Source organism: Amia ocellicauda, chromosome 6 (assembly GCF_036373705.1).
Source record: "Amia ocellicauda isolate fAmiCal2 chromosome 6, fAmiCal2.hap1, whole genome shotgun sequence".
In the NCBI taxonomy this organism is placed as follows: domain Eukaryota; kingdom Metazoa; phylum Chordata; class Actinopteri; order Amiiformes; family Amiidae; genus Amia; species Amia ocellicauda.
Window position 1 is genome coordinate 18237369 of NC_089855.1, and position 16763 is coordinate 18254131.

At 37.6% G+C, this 16763-nt stretch overlaps 2 protein-coding genes across 2 annotated transcripts; both read right to left on the minus strand.

Annotated features, from left to right (window-relative positions):
• Window positions 1–1339: 1339 nt before the first annotated feature.
• gja3 (gap junction protein, alpha 3) lies at window positions 1340–8032 on the minus strand. The gene is made up of 3 exons (XM_066706479.1): window positions 7869–8032; window positions 6230–6291; window positions 1340–4793 (listed from the first exon to the last, which is right to left on the minus strand). Exon 3 carries the CDS (start codon window positions 4774–4776, stop codon window positions 3502–3504), a length of 1275 nt encoding a protein of 424 aa, XP_066562576.1. The 5' UTR covers window positions 4777–4793; window positions 6230–6291; window positions 7869–8032; the 3' UTR covers window positions 1340–3501.
• A 503-nt stretch (window positions 8033–8535) lies between these two features.
• On the minus strand, window positions 8536–14045 carry gjb8 (gap junction protein beta 8). Its single transcript, XM_066706480.1, has 2 exons — window positions 13894–14045; window positions 8536–11967 (listed from the first exon to the last, which is right to left on the minus strand). Exon 2 carries the CDS (start codon window positions 11946–11948, stop codon window positions 11154–11156), a length of 795 nt encoding a protein of 264 aa, XP_066562577.1. The 5' UTR covers window positions 11949–11967; window positions 13894–14045; the 3' UTR covers window positions 8536–11153.
• Between the last annotated feature and the right edge of the window lie 2718 nt (window positions 14046–16763).

The following is a 16763-nucleotide window of genomic DNA, read 5'->3' on the forward strand; positions in this document are numbered from 1 at the left end:
ATGGAACAAGGAACTTCATACTGATTTTCCAGGAGTGTGAGGCGAGTGGTAAGAAAGGGCCGAGGAAGCACGCTGACATGCATGCCATCACTGGGCCATTTTTCATTCCCAAACTTTCTGCAGTTGTTTCAGACAAAGTTAAGATTCTTAAACTTTAACAATTTTCAACATTGTAAGCAATTTGTTATATCCTTTACAAGTTAAAAAAAAATCACATTTGATGTCATTTTTGTACTGTCTTTAATATGAAGAGCCACTGTGTTTCATTAAGACATTTCCTTTAAGGATTCCTCATCATTGGCAGAGTCTGTTGTTGCTTTTTTCTCTCTTCTACCAATATAAACTTCATAGAACAGCATGTTTTGCCTAAATGTGCAAATCTTCATCTAAAAACTAAAATGTAAACTTTAAGAACCAAAATGACAAGATAACACACTTTTTTTTGTTGTTTTTTATACATTAAAATAGGTGAAAATAAAACAGTACGTACATCTGGAAAAATGCTCTATCTGATAATAGTTAAAGTAGAAGTACAGTCGTGAACAATGTTTTGCACACCCTAATATCGTCTCTGTGTAGAATGCTTCAGCTCACACTAATATTATCAACAGTGAATCAATGCAGGTTAAAAGTTAAAAAAATAAAATTAGTAGGCTATAATAAATATTTAAAGTTTTGACATTCAAAGTGTGCTTAATAATTTTAAAGAGATATTTTACACTGTAACATTTCAGTTCATAGTGTTCAGTTTTCAGGACAATGCTCATATATATTGCATGCATATCTACATCTCCTAAGTGGAAGCAATATCAGATAGGAGGGCGTGAAAATGTTTGTTTGCGACTGTAGTAGTAGTCAGCAATATTAAGGGATTTAAATACATTGTATAAATATCCTGAAACACAAAACACAGTGAATAGGGAGCTTAACTCTTCATATTTGCATTAAGGAGATTTTGTTGCAAAGCCATTTTACCAGGTTAAGCAACAATAAATAATAAGCCAATCAGTGCATATGTTTATATTTTAAATTCTGACTACAGTTAAACAAATTTGATCATTAAATAATCTCTGATTTGTTCTTGAAAATAGCACTTTTATAAATAAAATCAATAGAAACTTAAGATATCACATGCAATCTGTGAAAGTCTATAATTACTTTCCTATTCACAGGCTGTTCTCTACATGAAAAGTGAAAGGATTAAAAAGTAACATTGTGTTTTTGATGGCAGCTGTAACACAATGATCTGATTTAAAAAAAATCCTGTCCATTTTTTTAAACCAGAAATGTTATATATATATATATATATATATATATATATATATATATATATATATAACTAGATATATAGATAATTGATAATTGTTTCAAAATGTAATATTAAGATAACTAATCCTTTTTATAAATGTTGAATATATATTCTATTTCAGCCATTTAAAAGCTTACTTTTAGGGGCAGGTCTTTGGTTTCAAATATATAATGAAAATAGTAACAAAAGCAGTCACTTTTGTTTAATTTCAAAGCAGTTGGATAGATTTTTTTAATTTGGAGTTAGTCAGGCAGACACTTGACAAGGGGGTTAAAGGATAGACTCCATTGATAACTGGCTATTTGTCATATGTCCTTTATTTTTCAATGGGCTTCCAAATTGATAATGCGATACATCACCCCTTTTCTGAATGTCTTACAATTACATTTGCTTGACTTTTTAAAAGCTAGCAAAATATCCTTTAAAACCATAGTGAAGTTACCCATGAATCATGTTCTCCTTTTCATTTTGTTGAATTGCTCTTTTAAAAACGGAAAATGCTGCAGCAGGAACTGGAACCATTCCTATATGGATTAGGCGCTCAGGGTCATCGCAACACAGAGTGTGACCTGAAATATTCTGCCGACAGAACAGAACAACAGCAGGGCATCGCAAAACATATTCGATTCTTGGTTTGGCCCTGCATTCTCCTGGACATGTTCTGGAGTTAAACATTTGCAGAGGATTGCACCTCCGAGCAGACTGAAATGGCACAGAAATCTAGTGAACCACCTGCTTACATCTGACTCGAGTACTTCATTCTCATTGAAGAACAACTACTTTCCCTGCATCTTTCTACTCTTCAGTACCAAACCTAATCAATATCATGTTCAAACAACAAGAGTCTACTAATAAGGATAACCCATTCTTCCTTTGTTCAATGAAGGCTATTTCTATCAAATAAGCAGCTGTGCTTCGTCTCCAAGCTTTGCAGCAGTCTCCGATTATGCTGAAAATGGGTAAAACCAAGAAGAAGAAATATGCCTGCTGTCCTGTGTGAATCAGTGAGTTGTAGTTCACATTGACAGATCTGACCTACATTCATAGAACATGAAAGAGGTAACAGCACCGAAGCAAAAGTGGTCTTTCCATAAAAGTTAATTCCTGAATATAAAGAAAGATACAAGGATTGAAATGAGAAAATGATTTTCAGCCTATCTACTGTATGTCATGATTCATCTTGTGGATTGTGTAAAAACTGGCAGGAATTTAAAAGATGTAACGGATAAAATTCACATTCCTAATTTTCTGGTAACACTGAATTTGTCAATAACAAACAACATTAATTCTTAGAATTACGACACGTGAGTTATTAATCTGCATATACTTGCTTGTGCTACTATCAAATGTTTGGTATACTACGTTTACGTTGCATATTGAATTTAATTTCTATAAAGTCTTCAAAGATTTATTAAAACCTGTTGTTGTTCATGAGGAAATATATTCCTTTGGCACGGCAGAATCTACCATATTTTTTGGGGTGTATTCATAAAAATAAATCAATTTAAATGATGTAACTTTTTTACAGACCATGTAGGACAAGACCTTTCCATGAAACTGAAACAATTTACCCTGATGAAAAAGCAATTACAGCATTAGTGTTTTTTACAGAGAAAAAACCCTCACAAACCTACGTTTCTTACACCCAGTGAAGTCATATATCAATGCAGGCCCAATCTATGTCTTGATAATAAAAACATTCAGCGTAACAATCCCCTACTTACTCAGTATGATTGAATTTGATTATGTTTTTGTTTGCTTTCCAGCTAATGTATTTCTGAATTAACCTGACACATAATACTGACACTGATTCAAACATTTGACTGTGGCTTACCAGTCAAGGAGTTCTAGAGCTACAGGATCCGTCATGAATGATGTGCATCTTCAGGTAATACTGATCTGGAAATACTGCTACAGCCCCACCCTTTTAACACAATGCCTAAGCTTTTGTTTATTGGCCTGTTCACTCAATCTTAGACCATTCAGTTTTGTCACTGCCTGTGTAAAAACACTATGGAGAACAACCTGTTCAAGATATGCTACAACTCACCGATTGCACTACAGTATTGCCATTTATTTTTGATCAAGAGCATCCCTGTTCCAGTGCCCTGCCTTACATTACCTTTTTATTCAATGTTTTTTTTTTTTTTTTTTTATAAAAATTGGATTGCGCCAAGGCGGGATTAACAGGACTAGACTGCCAAGTCGTTGGGCCTTGCTCTACTGCTGCTGGTCTTGCTAGCCCTGCTGAGCCGCCGGGCATCAGTTACAGCGGGGGGCTCGTGCATCTCTACCGTGGTGGTCACGTGCCCCTCTTCCTGCTCGGTTTTCCCGCCACTCAAGCTCCCACTGCTTGCATTGGTGGGCGCGTCCTGGGGGTGCTCGCTGTGGACACTGCTATTGGAGGAGATGGAGGGGGAGGCGGGCTTCCTCTCCCGAGTCTGCTGCTCGGTGGCCAGGTTGGCCCAGTTCTGCTCGGCTGCCAGCCTGTGGTTGTTGTTGTTGATGTAGAAGGAGGGGGACTCGTGCTGGTCCTCGGGGAGGGGCTCCATCTTGAACTCTGCCGGGGGAGCCACAGGGTAAGCATGGGGAGCCCCTGTCGTGACGTCTGTGTAGTTAGGCGGGTAGTTGAGGTTTGGTGGGGCAGTTCTAGGGGAAGGGGTCATGGGTTCAGGCTCCTTTTCATTGCAAGGCGGTTCATGGTCTGGGGTGAACTCATTGGTCATGCCCTGTTTGAGCTTCTTCCATCCAAGGTGATAAATCTCTAACAAATTCAGCAAAAGAGACACGCAAGCCACCACAAGCATAAATATGATGAAAATAGTCTTTTCTGTGGGTCGGGAGATAAAGCAGTCCACAGTGTTGGGGCAGGGCCACCTGTCACACCTGTATAAGGGCCTCAGTTGAAAGCCATAAAGAAAATACTGACCTACAATAAATCCAACTTCAAACAAGGTCTTGAAAATAATGTTGAAGACGTATGTGCGCAATAGCGCGCCTCTTATCCGAATTTTGCCGTGTTCATCTCGGATGGGAGGCTTTTCCTTTTTCCCGCCAATGACGTCACCTCCTCCACTGCCATTCTTAAAGAGGAGCTCTTTCTCCTCCTGGTGTTTGCTGGATTTACGCAGCTCCTCCTCCTTTTCTTTCCGCTTCTCCTCCATCCGGACAATGTGCAGGACGTGGCCCAGGTAGATGAGAGTGGGTGTCGACACAAAGATGATCTGCAGCACCCAGAACCGGATGTGGGAGATGGGGAAAGCTTTGTCATAGCAGACATTTTCACAACCAGGTTGCTGTGTGTTGCAGGTGAAATCAGACTGTTCATCACCCCAGACTTCTTCAGCGGCTGCTCCCAGCACCAAGATCCTGAAGATAAAGAGCACTGTCAGCCAGACCTTGCCTATCACCGTTGAGTGTTCTTGTGCATTTTCCAACAGTCTCCCCAAAAAGCTCCAGTCACCCATTGTTTAAGATGTCTAGCCTAAGGAGAAAGTACAGTCTAGAATGAATATGTTGAAGGGGGAAAAGAAAACATGTTGTCAGAAATGAAAAATAAAAAATAGAAAGGGATGGAATCATTCATTTCAGATTTACCTTACATCCCTACATGAACTAACAAAAAAGCAAGCAAACTGACAAAATAACAAATGTGGCATTCACCCACTGACAAACTGTGTCTGTGGGACCAGCTGGGTCATTTCAGCTTTTGCCAAGTGGGCGAGTCGAGTCCAGACAGCCTCCAGGAATGGGTTATTCTCTCAGTATTAAATCAATTAGGTTGCCTAAACAGACAAAGGCAGAGAGAGAAAAAACTGTACTCTGCGCGTGCAAAGCTCTCACCTGCTCGCTTGGTTGGTCAGCTGGCATGTGCTGAGGTCCACATTTTTGTATTTTTTTTTATTGAACTTTAAAAAACAGCACTCGGTGAGGGAGAGACCTAAAGCAATTTAATATGCAGCCAATTGTCCTGTAGAATTTCAATGGATCTCAGTACAGTTTTTAATGACTTTTTGCTCTTTTAATGAAATTGGGTCATTTTGAATGTTCAGTTTAATTTAATAATCCCAAATTAATTAAAACAACCATTGTATCAAATGTGTAATACAAAAATAAATCATAAAAGTCAGTCATGTTTCTTTCTTAGCTTGTTTTTTGTTTTGTTTATCTTTCTGTATGATTGTACAGGCACTAGTCTAGTTAATGGCGCTTTCAATTCGATTTTTTTTCTTTAAGAGCTAACATTGTATTCCGATGGCCCAGTAAAATTACCCCATGGTGCATGATTTACTTTATTCCAGAGATGACCATCATCATGCAGAAAATCTTCATCTTCATTTTGTGCTGTATTTTCACTCATATAAACACAGAACTATCATATTGTTAGTAGCAGTAGTAGCAATAGAGTAGTAGTAGTATGATTATTGTTATAAAATAAGTTGTCCTGTGCAGCATGTATTACACAAAAGTTTGTTAATATACATTAAAACATTTTATTTAATTACATTTGACAGATTACAAGTTTCAAACAGATGATAACAACTTCCAAGAAAGAGAATGACATATATTTGAACCTCGCAGTAAACGCACAGTCCAAGTAATATACTTAGCATTTAAACTTGTATGTATTTTAAACTGACAATCAGTTTGGTGAAGACTTGAAATATGCACGCGTGAATAAATAAAGAGAATTATAGTCTATCATGTTGAAACAGCGTTTGTTTTTAACTTTAATACTATTTGCACCATATAATACCAACACAACAATATTAACAGATAATATTCCCCCGAATTGCATATGCATATATATGGAGAGAGAGAGAGAGAGAGAGAGAGAGAGAGAGAGAGAGAGAGAGAGAGAGAGAGAGAGAGATTGATTATTTTCTGTGCATAAATAAAATTAGAAAGGGAAAAACTTACTAAAGTGTTCTTGTATTGTAGGTAATAAATCCATCGACTAGGGTTCAAAATAAATATAATACCTGAAAACAGAAAGCAAGTTCTGCAATTAATTAAGGTTATAAATATTTGTAAAAGGCCGCTAAAGCAATCTCTTTAAAATAAAAATGAAAATCGTAATTCATGCTTGCAAACAAACCAAGTCCAGAACGTGTTGCACGGTTTACCTTCCAAACCAAACATGACGGCATTGCATTGAAACGAGAGCAGCGCACCGCGATGGATTAAATGCGTATATCATAAATGGGAACATTATAAACCCGTAAATTTAGTTTGAATAAAAGAGCAATATTATTTAAAATGCACTTGAGTTTATCTTAAGTCAGATACAATTGATTAAAAAAAAAACATACAAAAAATGAATACGTTTTGGATTAAATAGGATGTTTGGTTTCGTCGGTAATAATTCAGATAGATAAACACCGCCGAAGGTGAAATTGAGTTTTAATTTTGTATTTATTTAATCTATCCTATGTATCGGTGTGTGTGTGTGTGTGTAAACGAAAGTTTACCCTGAGTTGTGGGTTATTATGCATTTTTGTGTTATATTCTATTAGGAAATTATAGTAGGCCTACAATAATATTATGCTTTACAATTTAAGAACATTAAACACTTGTCTTGCTTTAACATACATCACTGTTCACGGATATTGAAGGTCCACATGTGTTCTCCCTGTGTACAGTACTAACGTGCACTTGGCACAGGGGAGTTTTACATGTTCATATTTAGTATCATGCACTTAAAATAAAATTTAAAAATCATACAATCGAATAACTTTCGATTCCACAACACCCACAGTTCTAACCAACTTAATAAAAAATGCAATATTTAATGTATCTGGATGTATAAATCATTAAGCGATTGGCACCACCCATCGCGAGTGCTGGACTCATCAAAATTGGAAATGCTGACCAAGGGAAATATTTTGCCAGATCGACTGATGCTCAGTGAGCATTGCATGTCATCAATAATCTCCTTTTATTAGGTTTTAACTTATTTAAAGTATGCGAATGATATGCCAAAGCATATATAGGATTTTATTATTGCTTTAAGTTAAGGAAATTGAAATTACTTTTCAACGTATTTGACTCACGTCTATCAAACTCAAATATTAGTTTTATTTACTACTATATTACTACTATTATAAAACAAGTGACCTTTAAACTGTCGTAGGCTGTGAAGTTACTATAATGTGAATCCGACTGCATCTGTTTGACAGAAACTCACAATTAGGAAGGTGCCAGGTACCCTTTGTGCTGGGGGCACAATCTGATGAAACCCGTTTACGATTGTCTGACCTATTGTTTAACCCGGTGATGGTGATCAGGGGTTTACAGACAGTACGTATGAAAGGGTTTGAAGTCTACGAAAGAAACGTCTCTGTTCAAATCACAACTGTCCAGTGCCAATAAAGCCATTGTAAGGTATCAATCCTTAACCATACCTTAGACTGGGGATGACCTAGGGCAAGCTATACCCGCCTGCCATTGATGCCATATGTTGAGCGCGTTGGATATCATACAGACTTTCCTAGGTAGAAGCCCACCCCCTTCCCCAATCCCAATCCCAATCCCAATCCTATTAGCTCTGCCAGCTTACCCAACTCTCCTGAAAGCTGCCAGCCAACGTATTCATGCACAGTCTTCTTCACACATGGGTTCGAGGCCAGTCTTGCGCAAAAAAAGCTAGTTTTTAGAGACGAATTGCACTTGGAGATGGGGATCCGCGAAGCACTGCTTCCCATTCCCAGCCATCGCTACTGTCACATTGTGTGACCATGCATGACTGAATCCATCAAGTCATCCCCCGCCGCGCCGCGCCGCGCCACGCCCTCGGCCACGCATCCGCGCACTGTATATGGGCAGGCGGAGTGCTTGAGACAATGAGGGGACCCCTGTTTTGTGGTGGAGGGGGAGTACAAATACAAAAGTGTAAGTGTTGACTCATTAGTCACTTTTTTTTTTTTTTTTTTAAACAAATCCGTTTAAAACTTGTGATCAAGAGAGGTTATAATGCATTAAAAGGCCAAATTCTCGGTTGTGCATTCGATTGCATTTGATTTTTTAAATGCGCACATTTGGTTTGCGGCACTGAGTTTAAAACACGGAGTTTGTTTCACTTATTAAAACCACAGAAGTCCCCCTTGTAGTCTAATAAGTGGAATAAAGCGCCCCCTGTGGTCGACTTTAGCAAAGTACACCATAACATTCTCGTATTGCGACTTGACAACCGTTATATTTTCCCCTTAATTAACACAGACAACATATTTAGAGATTTGTTTTTATTCTTAAAAAGGCAGTGATTTCACAACAAAAAAATAATCAAAGTATGCGTGTATTAAAATCACACTAAAAACAAAAAGCTTAAACCTTCATTTCAAAATCATACTACAGTAAGACAACATTAAGGCAGTAATGTAAAGTGCCTCTTGGGAATTGCACCATCCTCAACAAATAATTGTATTACTCTATGGAAGCACTTAGACCTAAATAAATACCAACATCATTCATACAGTCTTCAGACAAGGCCCCTCTCTGTATTGTACTGCTAAATCAAAACATACAATTCATTTTTAATACCAGTCGAGACACTTCTAAACTGGGTCTAGAGGTGGGCAAGCTTGAACTACAGAGAAAGGATCCCATCGTAAAGAGTCACATCTTTAAGTGTGAGGAAATGGTGCCTCGAATTCAGTACCAATGAACCCCCTTGACCTGTAGGATCAAATCACGCTGGTCATCAGAGTATCATGACATTTGAAACTACTGCACCGGTCCTCTTCGGAGCAATACACAGCTTAAATTCAAAAATGGGTTAGAGTCTGGCTGCAACAATGGTGGGAATATAATATCTGGCATTCAGACAGGGCACTGTCCTGCATCAGCCCTCACAGAAGGAGTTTTAAAATCAACCCCTTCAATGCAATGTGTTCATGATCTCAAAGCCATGGTGCACCTACCTGGTTGGCACCAAGGACTCTTAATTTCATAAATACATTGTCCAGTATATACAATACATTACCCAATAATAGGCTATTCTGTGGTTATTTATGATTGACAACACAGAGTCTAACTATCTGCAGCTGGATCATTGCATTATAAACATTTGGTTGAAGTTTCATTTCAGGTTAAAAATGAATCCCTAAATGAAGTTAAAACACTTGCATACAAAACAGGATTATACAAGGAATTAAGGCTGTTGTAATGTGTTCAATAGTACTCAGTACTAGTATTTTGAGTTTCATCGTTATATAATGCCATGAAGGGCACTTCAATATTCTGTGCTATCAAAAACAGGAAGGAACAAATGGTGCTGGTAAATGGCAGACAATCACGGTTTACATTGCCACTAATATTCAAAGTGCTTAAAATATATTCCACCACGTAAACAGCAGTCGCAATATGACATTTCCAGCTCTGAATATTTGCAATATTGACAATGGGATGGTTTTCTAGTTTTTGGAATACTATAGGAATTCAGAGCCAATGGCATATTCTGAGGAGGATGAAAAAGGCACGCATAAAAGAGGAGCCAGTGTGACATCATGGTTCAAAGAGGAGATGCTTTTTGTTGGATGTAACTTCAGTTCTTGTTAAGAATTCGAAGATTACAAAGCAGCTCAATGGAAAAATCTGTAGACAAATATTTAAAAAGGTGGTGAAAAGTTAAATCACTGAATTAAATTACCTACAAATATCAAAATATAAAATTCCATATCAGTTTGCCCATTGTTAAATATTAGTTGACAAGAACACTCAAAGTTGTGAACTTCAAACACTTTCACTGCTCTTAGGTTTGCAGCGGGAAGCAAGCGTCACATGATTTGCTTACTAAATTGTCCCACTGCCACAAACAGAATATCAAGAATGCGGATGCATGTAATCGGAGAATGCATTGTATATAGTCCCATTTCTAGTATCCCAAATACGTGCCATGTAAATGAACAGAATGCGATGGCTAAAACTCTGGCCATAGGCAATGAAACTTATTGCACTTTAAATATTTACAAAGCCACCATCTAGGAGTTATAAATGGATAAAATGCATTTTGAAAGTTACTTTGCACTTCATTTTTAACTTTGTCATCCCCTTCATTGTTTACATAAAATACCATTACCAATTCCATCAGTTTGGTCTCCAGAAGACCAGGGGGAGAGGAAGTTAGAGTACCAAAAGCCATACTGCCCAATAAAGCATAAAGCCATCAGCAGCTGTGACTTTAGGGTATGGCTAAATTACCTCAGTTGGCAGATGGGCTCAAAATACTAAAGCAAGGGATCCCCAAGTACAGCCCTCGTTTGGTGTGTCCCCCTCCCCCCATGCCAAAGCCAGCCTTCAACAACCCCTTTTCTGAACTATTGTCTGTTACAAATTGCATATGTAATTTGGGGGAATAAAACTTAAAAAGTTAAAAGTTAATACATGGTCTATAAAATAATTTTATAGGAAATAAAAAGGTATTCGGTGGTTCATTTTCTACTGTGGCTCCATCAGACACTGGAAACCCCTGTACTAAACTATTGCCCTTTTATCAGGATGTGGAGTGTCACATTGTGAATCAGGTCTGCTTCAGTAGTGTATAATACTGTTCCGTCCTCCCGTTAAATGTGCAATATGTGCTTTCATTAGGTGTCCTTGTAAACCCCCCCTCAATACTCAAACCACTTCATGCTTTTCAACATTAAACCATTGAGCACATTAGTCAGGCAGCAACATTGTTCAACCTTCAGAGGTTGATCTCTTAAGAGGATACTCCCATCAGGTGAACTCCAAACCAGGCACAAGACTAGGGAGCGGTTTATGGATGGGGTAAAGACGAGAAGGGAATGTCACTGAATGGATGTTGTGCTAAAACAGTCTTTCTTTGCCTGGTCCACCAAGCACTTTAGGATTGTTTTTCTGAGGCCAACTCCTTCAGGCTTGAGGTTTCCATCAGCATCTCATTTTTTTTATTCTGCAGATACTCCTTCTCTCTGGAAACATGTTTGGGGTGGTAGGGGTTCTTGTTGCGGTTATGGCACCTCAGGAGAGCCTTTCCGATCAGGTAGCAGAGCTCTGCCATATTAAGGACCATACAGATTGCAGAGACGGAAATCATGAAGATGGTGAACACAGTCTTCTCAGTGGGCCTGGAGATGAAGCAGTCCACCGTGTTGGGACAGGGCCAGGCTTCGCACTTGACTAGCCGAGGCATTTGGAAGCCATTGTAGAGGTAGTAAAAGACGTACATGAAGCCACCTTCGAACACCAGCCTGAAAAAGAGGCTGGTGGTGTAGGTCCACCACAGTGGGCCGGCGATGGACAAACGTTTCTTCCTGAGTTCCTCCAGATCACCGGCCTCCGTTTCAGCGTGGCTCAGCAAAATGTCTCGTTTTACCAAACGCTTCCGGTAAGCCACGTGCATGGCCACCAGCAGGGCGGGGGTGGAGACAAAGATGAGCTGCAGGCACCACAGCCTGATGTGCGACACAGGGAAGTGGTGGTCATAGCAAACGTTCTTACAGCCAGGCTGCAGCGTGTTGCAGGTGAAATCCGACTGCTCGTCCCCCCAGACGCTCTCTGCGGCTACCACCAGGATCATGATGCGGAAGATGAAGAGAACGGAGAGCCAGATCTTTCCTAGGCTAGTGGAGTGCTTGTTCACCCCTCCTAGCAGAGCATACAGCTGGCCCCAGCTCATCTTAGGTCTTCACAGAAACCTGAAAACAGGCAGGAAAGAAAATAAGTTAAGTAATATTGACCCTTCACACACAATAAAAAAAAAAACACACTCTTGATTTTAAAAATTAATTGAATGAAGAGCAGGTCCAAAACTAGCATCCACAGTGCCACAGTTTGAATGGGAAAAGTGGGGTTGGGTTTTTCAGGTTAAGACAGTCCTTCTGAGCACTTTGGACAATAGTGATACAATATAGTTGGGATTTATGGTAATTCCATGAAAAGGTAAACATTCTATGCTAGAATTACACAGTGTCCAGTGTCCAATTGCTTTGTCCCATGAGCTATTTTGGGGCTTTAATTACAGGATCCACCATGATCTTCATGCAATAGTGAAAAGAAAAGCATTTTACAATTCAAGTAATTGTGTAGATCAAACAACCATTTATTTTGCAGGCTGTTAAGCAGAAGGAAAGCATTAAACAGTTGCATTTAAAATGTTTAAGCAATTTACACAGCAATGTAGTATATATAAAGGGTCCTGTATCACACTTTGTGCATCTTATTTGGCAAGATCTTGTTACATTATCTTATGTAAAGCCTGTTAATGTGGGGGACCATGCCACTGTACAATTAGTTTAGTTGTAGCAGGAACACTTATTAGTTCAGAGACTTTTTGATTGAAAAGTTGATCAATGTATAGTTAACAATTTAACATTAACAATTTAATCAATTCAGCAAATCACATTAATTTGATTACAGTACATTAAGTGGTTAATAGTTTTGACGTCTTTAATTATGCAAGTCGACTTTATTGAGCAAAACTACAGAACCTTAGGATTAAATTCGTGTTTTAAAATATTAACATAGAATGTAGCCAAGTCTTTATTTTAATAGATAAACCATGCAATTAGATTTGGCGTAATGGTGAGTTTTAAATCGATATAGCAGACGCTAATCCAGGACCATATACATTTACATACTAGGCCCGTGTAATCAAAAGTGTCACATTAGATTTATACAATTATATTTGGACACTAGGAGGAGCCAGATACTTAAGCCTGAGTTTGTGACAGTACAGGATTTTCTGCCAAATTCCGGAGTTGCACATTCAACTTTTATTCCATCAGATGCATAGCCCTTACCTTAAATAAACGCCTAAGCAGATGCATAGTCTAATATTAATCACACCAAACATGCACTTTTTATACTGTCAGTATGTACTTAGCTTAATTCTGTATACTTGCATGTCAACCCGTTAAGGAAATTGAAATTGGTGAAATAAAGGATGAATACACATTTCAGGGTCCTTCTCCAACCCTTTCCATGGTCCTCTCTGCTTTAACCATGCTACCCTGCTTGTCTTTCTCACCTGATAAACCATGCATGAAGATGAAGTCCTATATCAAGTGAAAATCCGAGTTCCTCACAGTGCTAATAACAGGAGGATCATAAGATGCAGTGTCTAAGCAGGCCTAACGGATATCAACTCATAGTTCACTAGCTTTTAGGAGATGCCTCGCATTTAGAAATTATAGTGTAAATAACAGCCCATAATCCATAACACCTAAAGCTCGCCTGTATGTGACAAGTGCAACACTCAGTACCTTGAAATTTAAAATACAATCTGAACATTAAATAAAAGCATAAGAGACATCCACACAAAACATCAGCATTATTTAAACAAATTAATACCCTGGAAAAGACAAGTCAACCTTTGATTTATAAGCGAAAACACGCCATTAATAATGTGCATGTCCTTAGTAGAATAAGTCCCAATCTCCATGCACCGAGCAAAGCTGGCTTAACATGCATAACAGACAGATTCCCCCGGTTATAACGGGTTTGAAGTGAGATTTTTAAACTCGTAGCCTACACAATAACCTGCACTGTCTATAGTGTATGAACTAAACCAGCGCGTCCATTACATTAGCGCTCACAGACCTCACACAACTCAAGAAACTTACTTGTAAATTCACCCAGCCGCCTCAGGCTTCCTTTTGCGCATTCAACGAAAACTTTTTAAATACTTTTGGGAGAAAACCTCCTTGATATACTGTAAAACCAATGTTTAACACTATTAAACCCACGACCGGCACACTGTACTCCCAACGCCGGCTTTCTCGCTTGTGCTGAGCGCGGCGACGCACCTTATGTTCAGGATCCACCTGCGTGACGTCAGACGGGCGGGTCCGGGGAGAGGACGGGCCGCTGCCTGGGCTGTGAACTTTCTCACTTCGCATAATCTCAGTGTTTGGTATATTTTATGTTTTTATATTGTTTAATTTATTCTTATTCCTTATCACTCTTCTAATTGAATTGACTATGTATGGTAATGTATACAGCTGTAGTTTGGGTGTGGACACTGATTAAATAAGGAACTGTGATTGAAATGGAAGTTAAGACGCGCTAGTCACACTCCATTGATTTGTGTTAACTTTTTTAACACTATTTTAAATAATTATTTAAAAAATCCTTTCAATTTGTTACCAAATCAATTACGCTGTAGTATCATTCTGATATCAGCACACAACGAACTACAAACTCAGCAGTGATTTATTTTTAGTTTTAGTTTTCAGCGAAAAATACATCTAATCCCAGTTTATTTCCAGGGTATATAGTGAATGTCTGTATCTCCACATCCTAGAAAAAATTATACAAATTAAAAAAACACCTGATATACACTTGAAAAATAATATAAACTTCTTCAAATTATCAGTACAATAATGAAACTATTTCCATAGCTGTCGACTGACTTGTTGAAATATTAACCAAACTGCGTAATTTTCATTCTTGATATTTGATTGGAAATACAATATCCACCACACCCACAAGCAATAAGAGATATAAGAACAATAACTGAATTTATTTTTAAAATTTCTATTATATATATATATACTATACATTATAAATCATATATATATATATATATAAGGTTTATAATCGCAAAAATATAGTTTTTGAAAAAATCTGTTTCTCGGTTTTAAGCTCCATTACAAAAATACTGCTGAATTTTAGGTTACAATGTAAGTGATCGTGTGATGTGACTGGCTATATGTATAGATATACCACTGTTTTTCTAAAACTATTGTTTGTATATTTTACCCACGACAAAGGAGACTTGAGTGATTGACCACAAAGTAGAAAATAATTAATTACATCTTGATTGTTTAAGTACTATACATTATTGTCACATTCAAATGAATGTCCTGTTAGCTTTATCGTGTACTTTTCTGTGTGGTTCTTCATTCTTCGACACAATCTTTGCGGTGTACTGAATTGATTCAAGCTGTTTAGCTATGGTGATGAATTGAAAGTCGCAATCCTTATCAAAGAGGGATTCAAATGAACCTTTTTCAGGGGTTTCCACATAACTGGTTTTCGAGAACAAAACATCAGTTTGGTCTCAACATTGGTACAAATAGGCACTTCTATGTTATTGATGATTTACTGAATGATTCGTTTCTTCATATCATATTATTATTGTTTATAAGAATTTGTGATTCTGTTTTTTCTTTACTATAAAATTATCTTAATTATAAAAACACAACTGTCCGTGTAGAGCGCTGCCGAACGGAATCTTCTTTTACTAAAACACGGAGCATATATATCGCCTTCATTCAGTCTTAATACTGTCCCCATGCAACAATATATACTCGTGGAAATGAACTTAAATGGCTTATATTCCAAAAAACACTTTGATTCATTGATATTATAATAATTATCCGACAACAAACTGGAAATAAAAGTTTTTTATTTAAGTATTCTCTTTGAAAATGTAGCGACACAAACTTATTTAAGATATATAATATCTGTGTTAAACATCTTATGCACAAAACAACTTCACAGAGGGCTAAATTGTATTAAAGGGACTTTATTTATTCAGTTTTCAGGATTTACCTTATTAGAGCCAAATTATGTTGTTCATGACTGTTAATTAAACCTGAATGAAGTCAGACAGTGGTTCTAACATTTTAAATAAGCAGATCAACAACATACAATACTTGCACAACTGCTGTCCAGTTGTTAGAAAAAGTAAGGTTTTCTACCAGAGCCTTATAGAATCCACAGAATATAACTAGCTATTTTTTGTCAAAACCTGAATTCAGCCATCACATAAAGTAAATACAAACTTAAGGGGTAATTTATATATATATATATATATATATATATATATATATATATATATATACGTCCTCTCACTTTGAACTGCTTTTATTTTCAGCAAACTTAATATGCGTAAACAACAAACTCTTGGAGCTAAAACTAACGCAAAGAGCTTTTTTCAAAATTACAACAGCAAGGAGGATCAATAAAGGAGGAAGTGAAACAGCTAAAGGGAAAAAATGGAAGTATCTTGGAAAATGAACAAGATGTGTCAAATGTTCTAAATGAGTTTTTCACAGAGGTTTTCACAAAAGAAAAAAACAATAACATGCCACAGGTTAACAATCAGTTCAGTCAAACCCTAAGAGAGATCAGGATAAATGAGGAGGAGGTACTAAAGGGACTAGCAGAATTAAAAACAAACAAATCACCTGGGCCAGATGGGATATTTCCAACAGTACTTAAATAAAATAAATTATTTATAGGCCGCTAACTCAAATATTCCAAATGACACCTAGAACAGGGGATGTGCCAACTGACTGGAAGACAGCGAATGTCACACCAATCCACAAGAAAGGGGACAAAACTGAGCCAGGAAATTACAGACCAATCAGTCTCACCGGCATCACCTGTAAAATGTTGGAAAAAATGATTAGACAGAAAATAGAGGAGCATCTTAATGAACCATATTCTTGGAGATAGTCAACATGGGTTTAGACGAGGCAGATCA

Excerpts from the sequence above, each read along its gene's own strand:
- gjb8 (XM_066706480.1), bottom strand. The coding sequence starts at position 11,948 with ATGAGCTGGGGCCAGCTGTATGCTCTGCTAGGAGGGGTGAACAAGCAC.
- gja3 (XM_066706479.1), bottom strand. The coding sequence starts at position 4,776 with ATGGGTGACTGGAGCTTTTTGGGGAGACTGTTGGAAAATGCACAAGAA.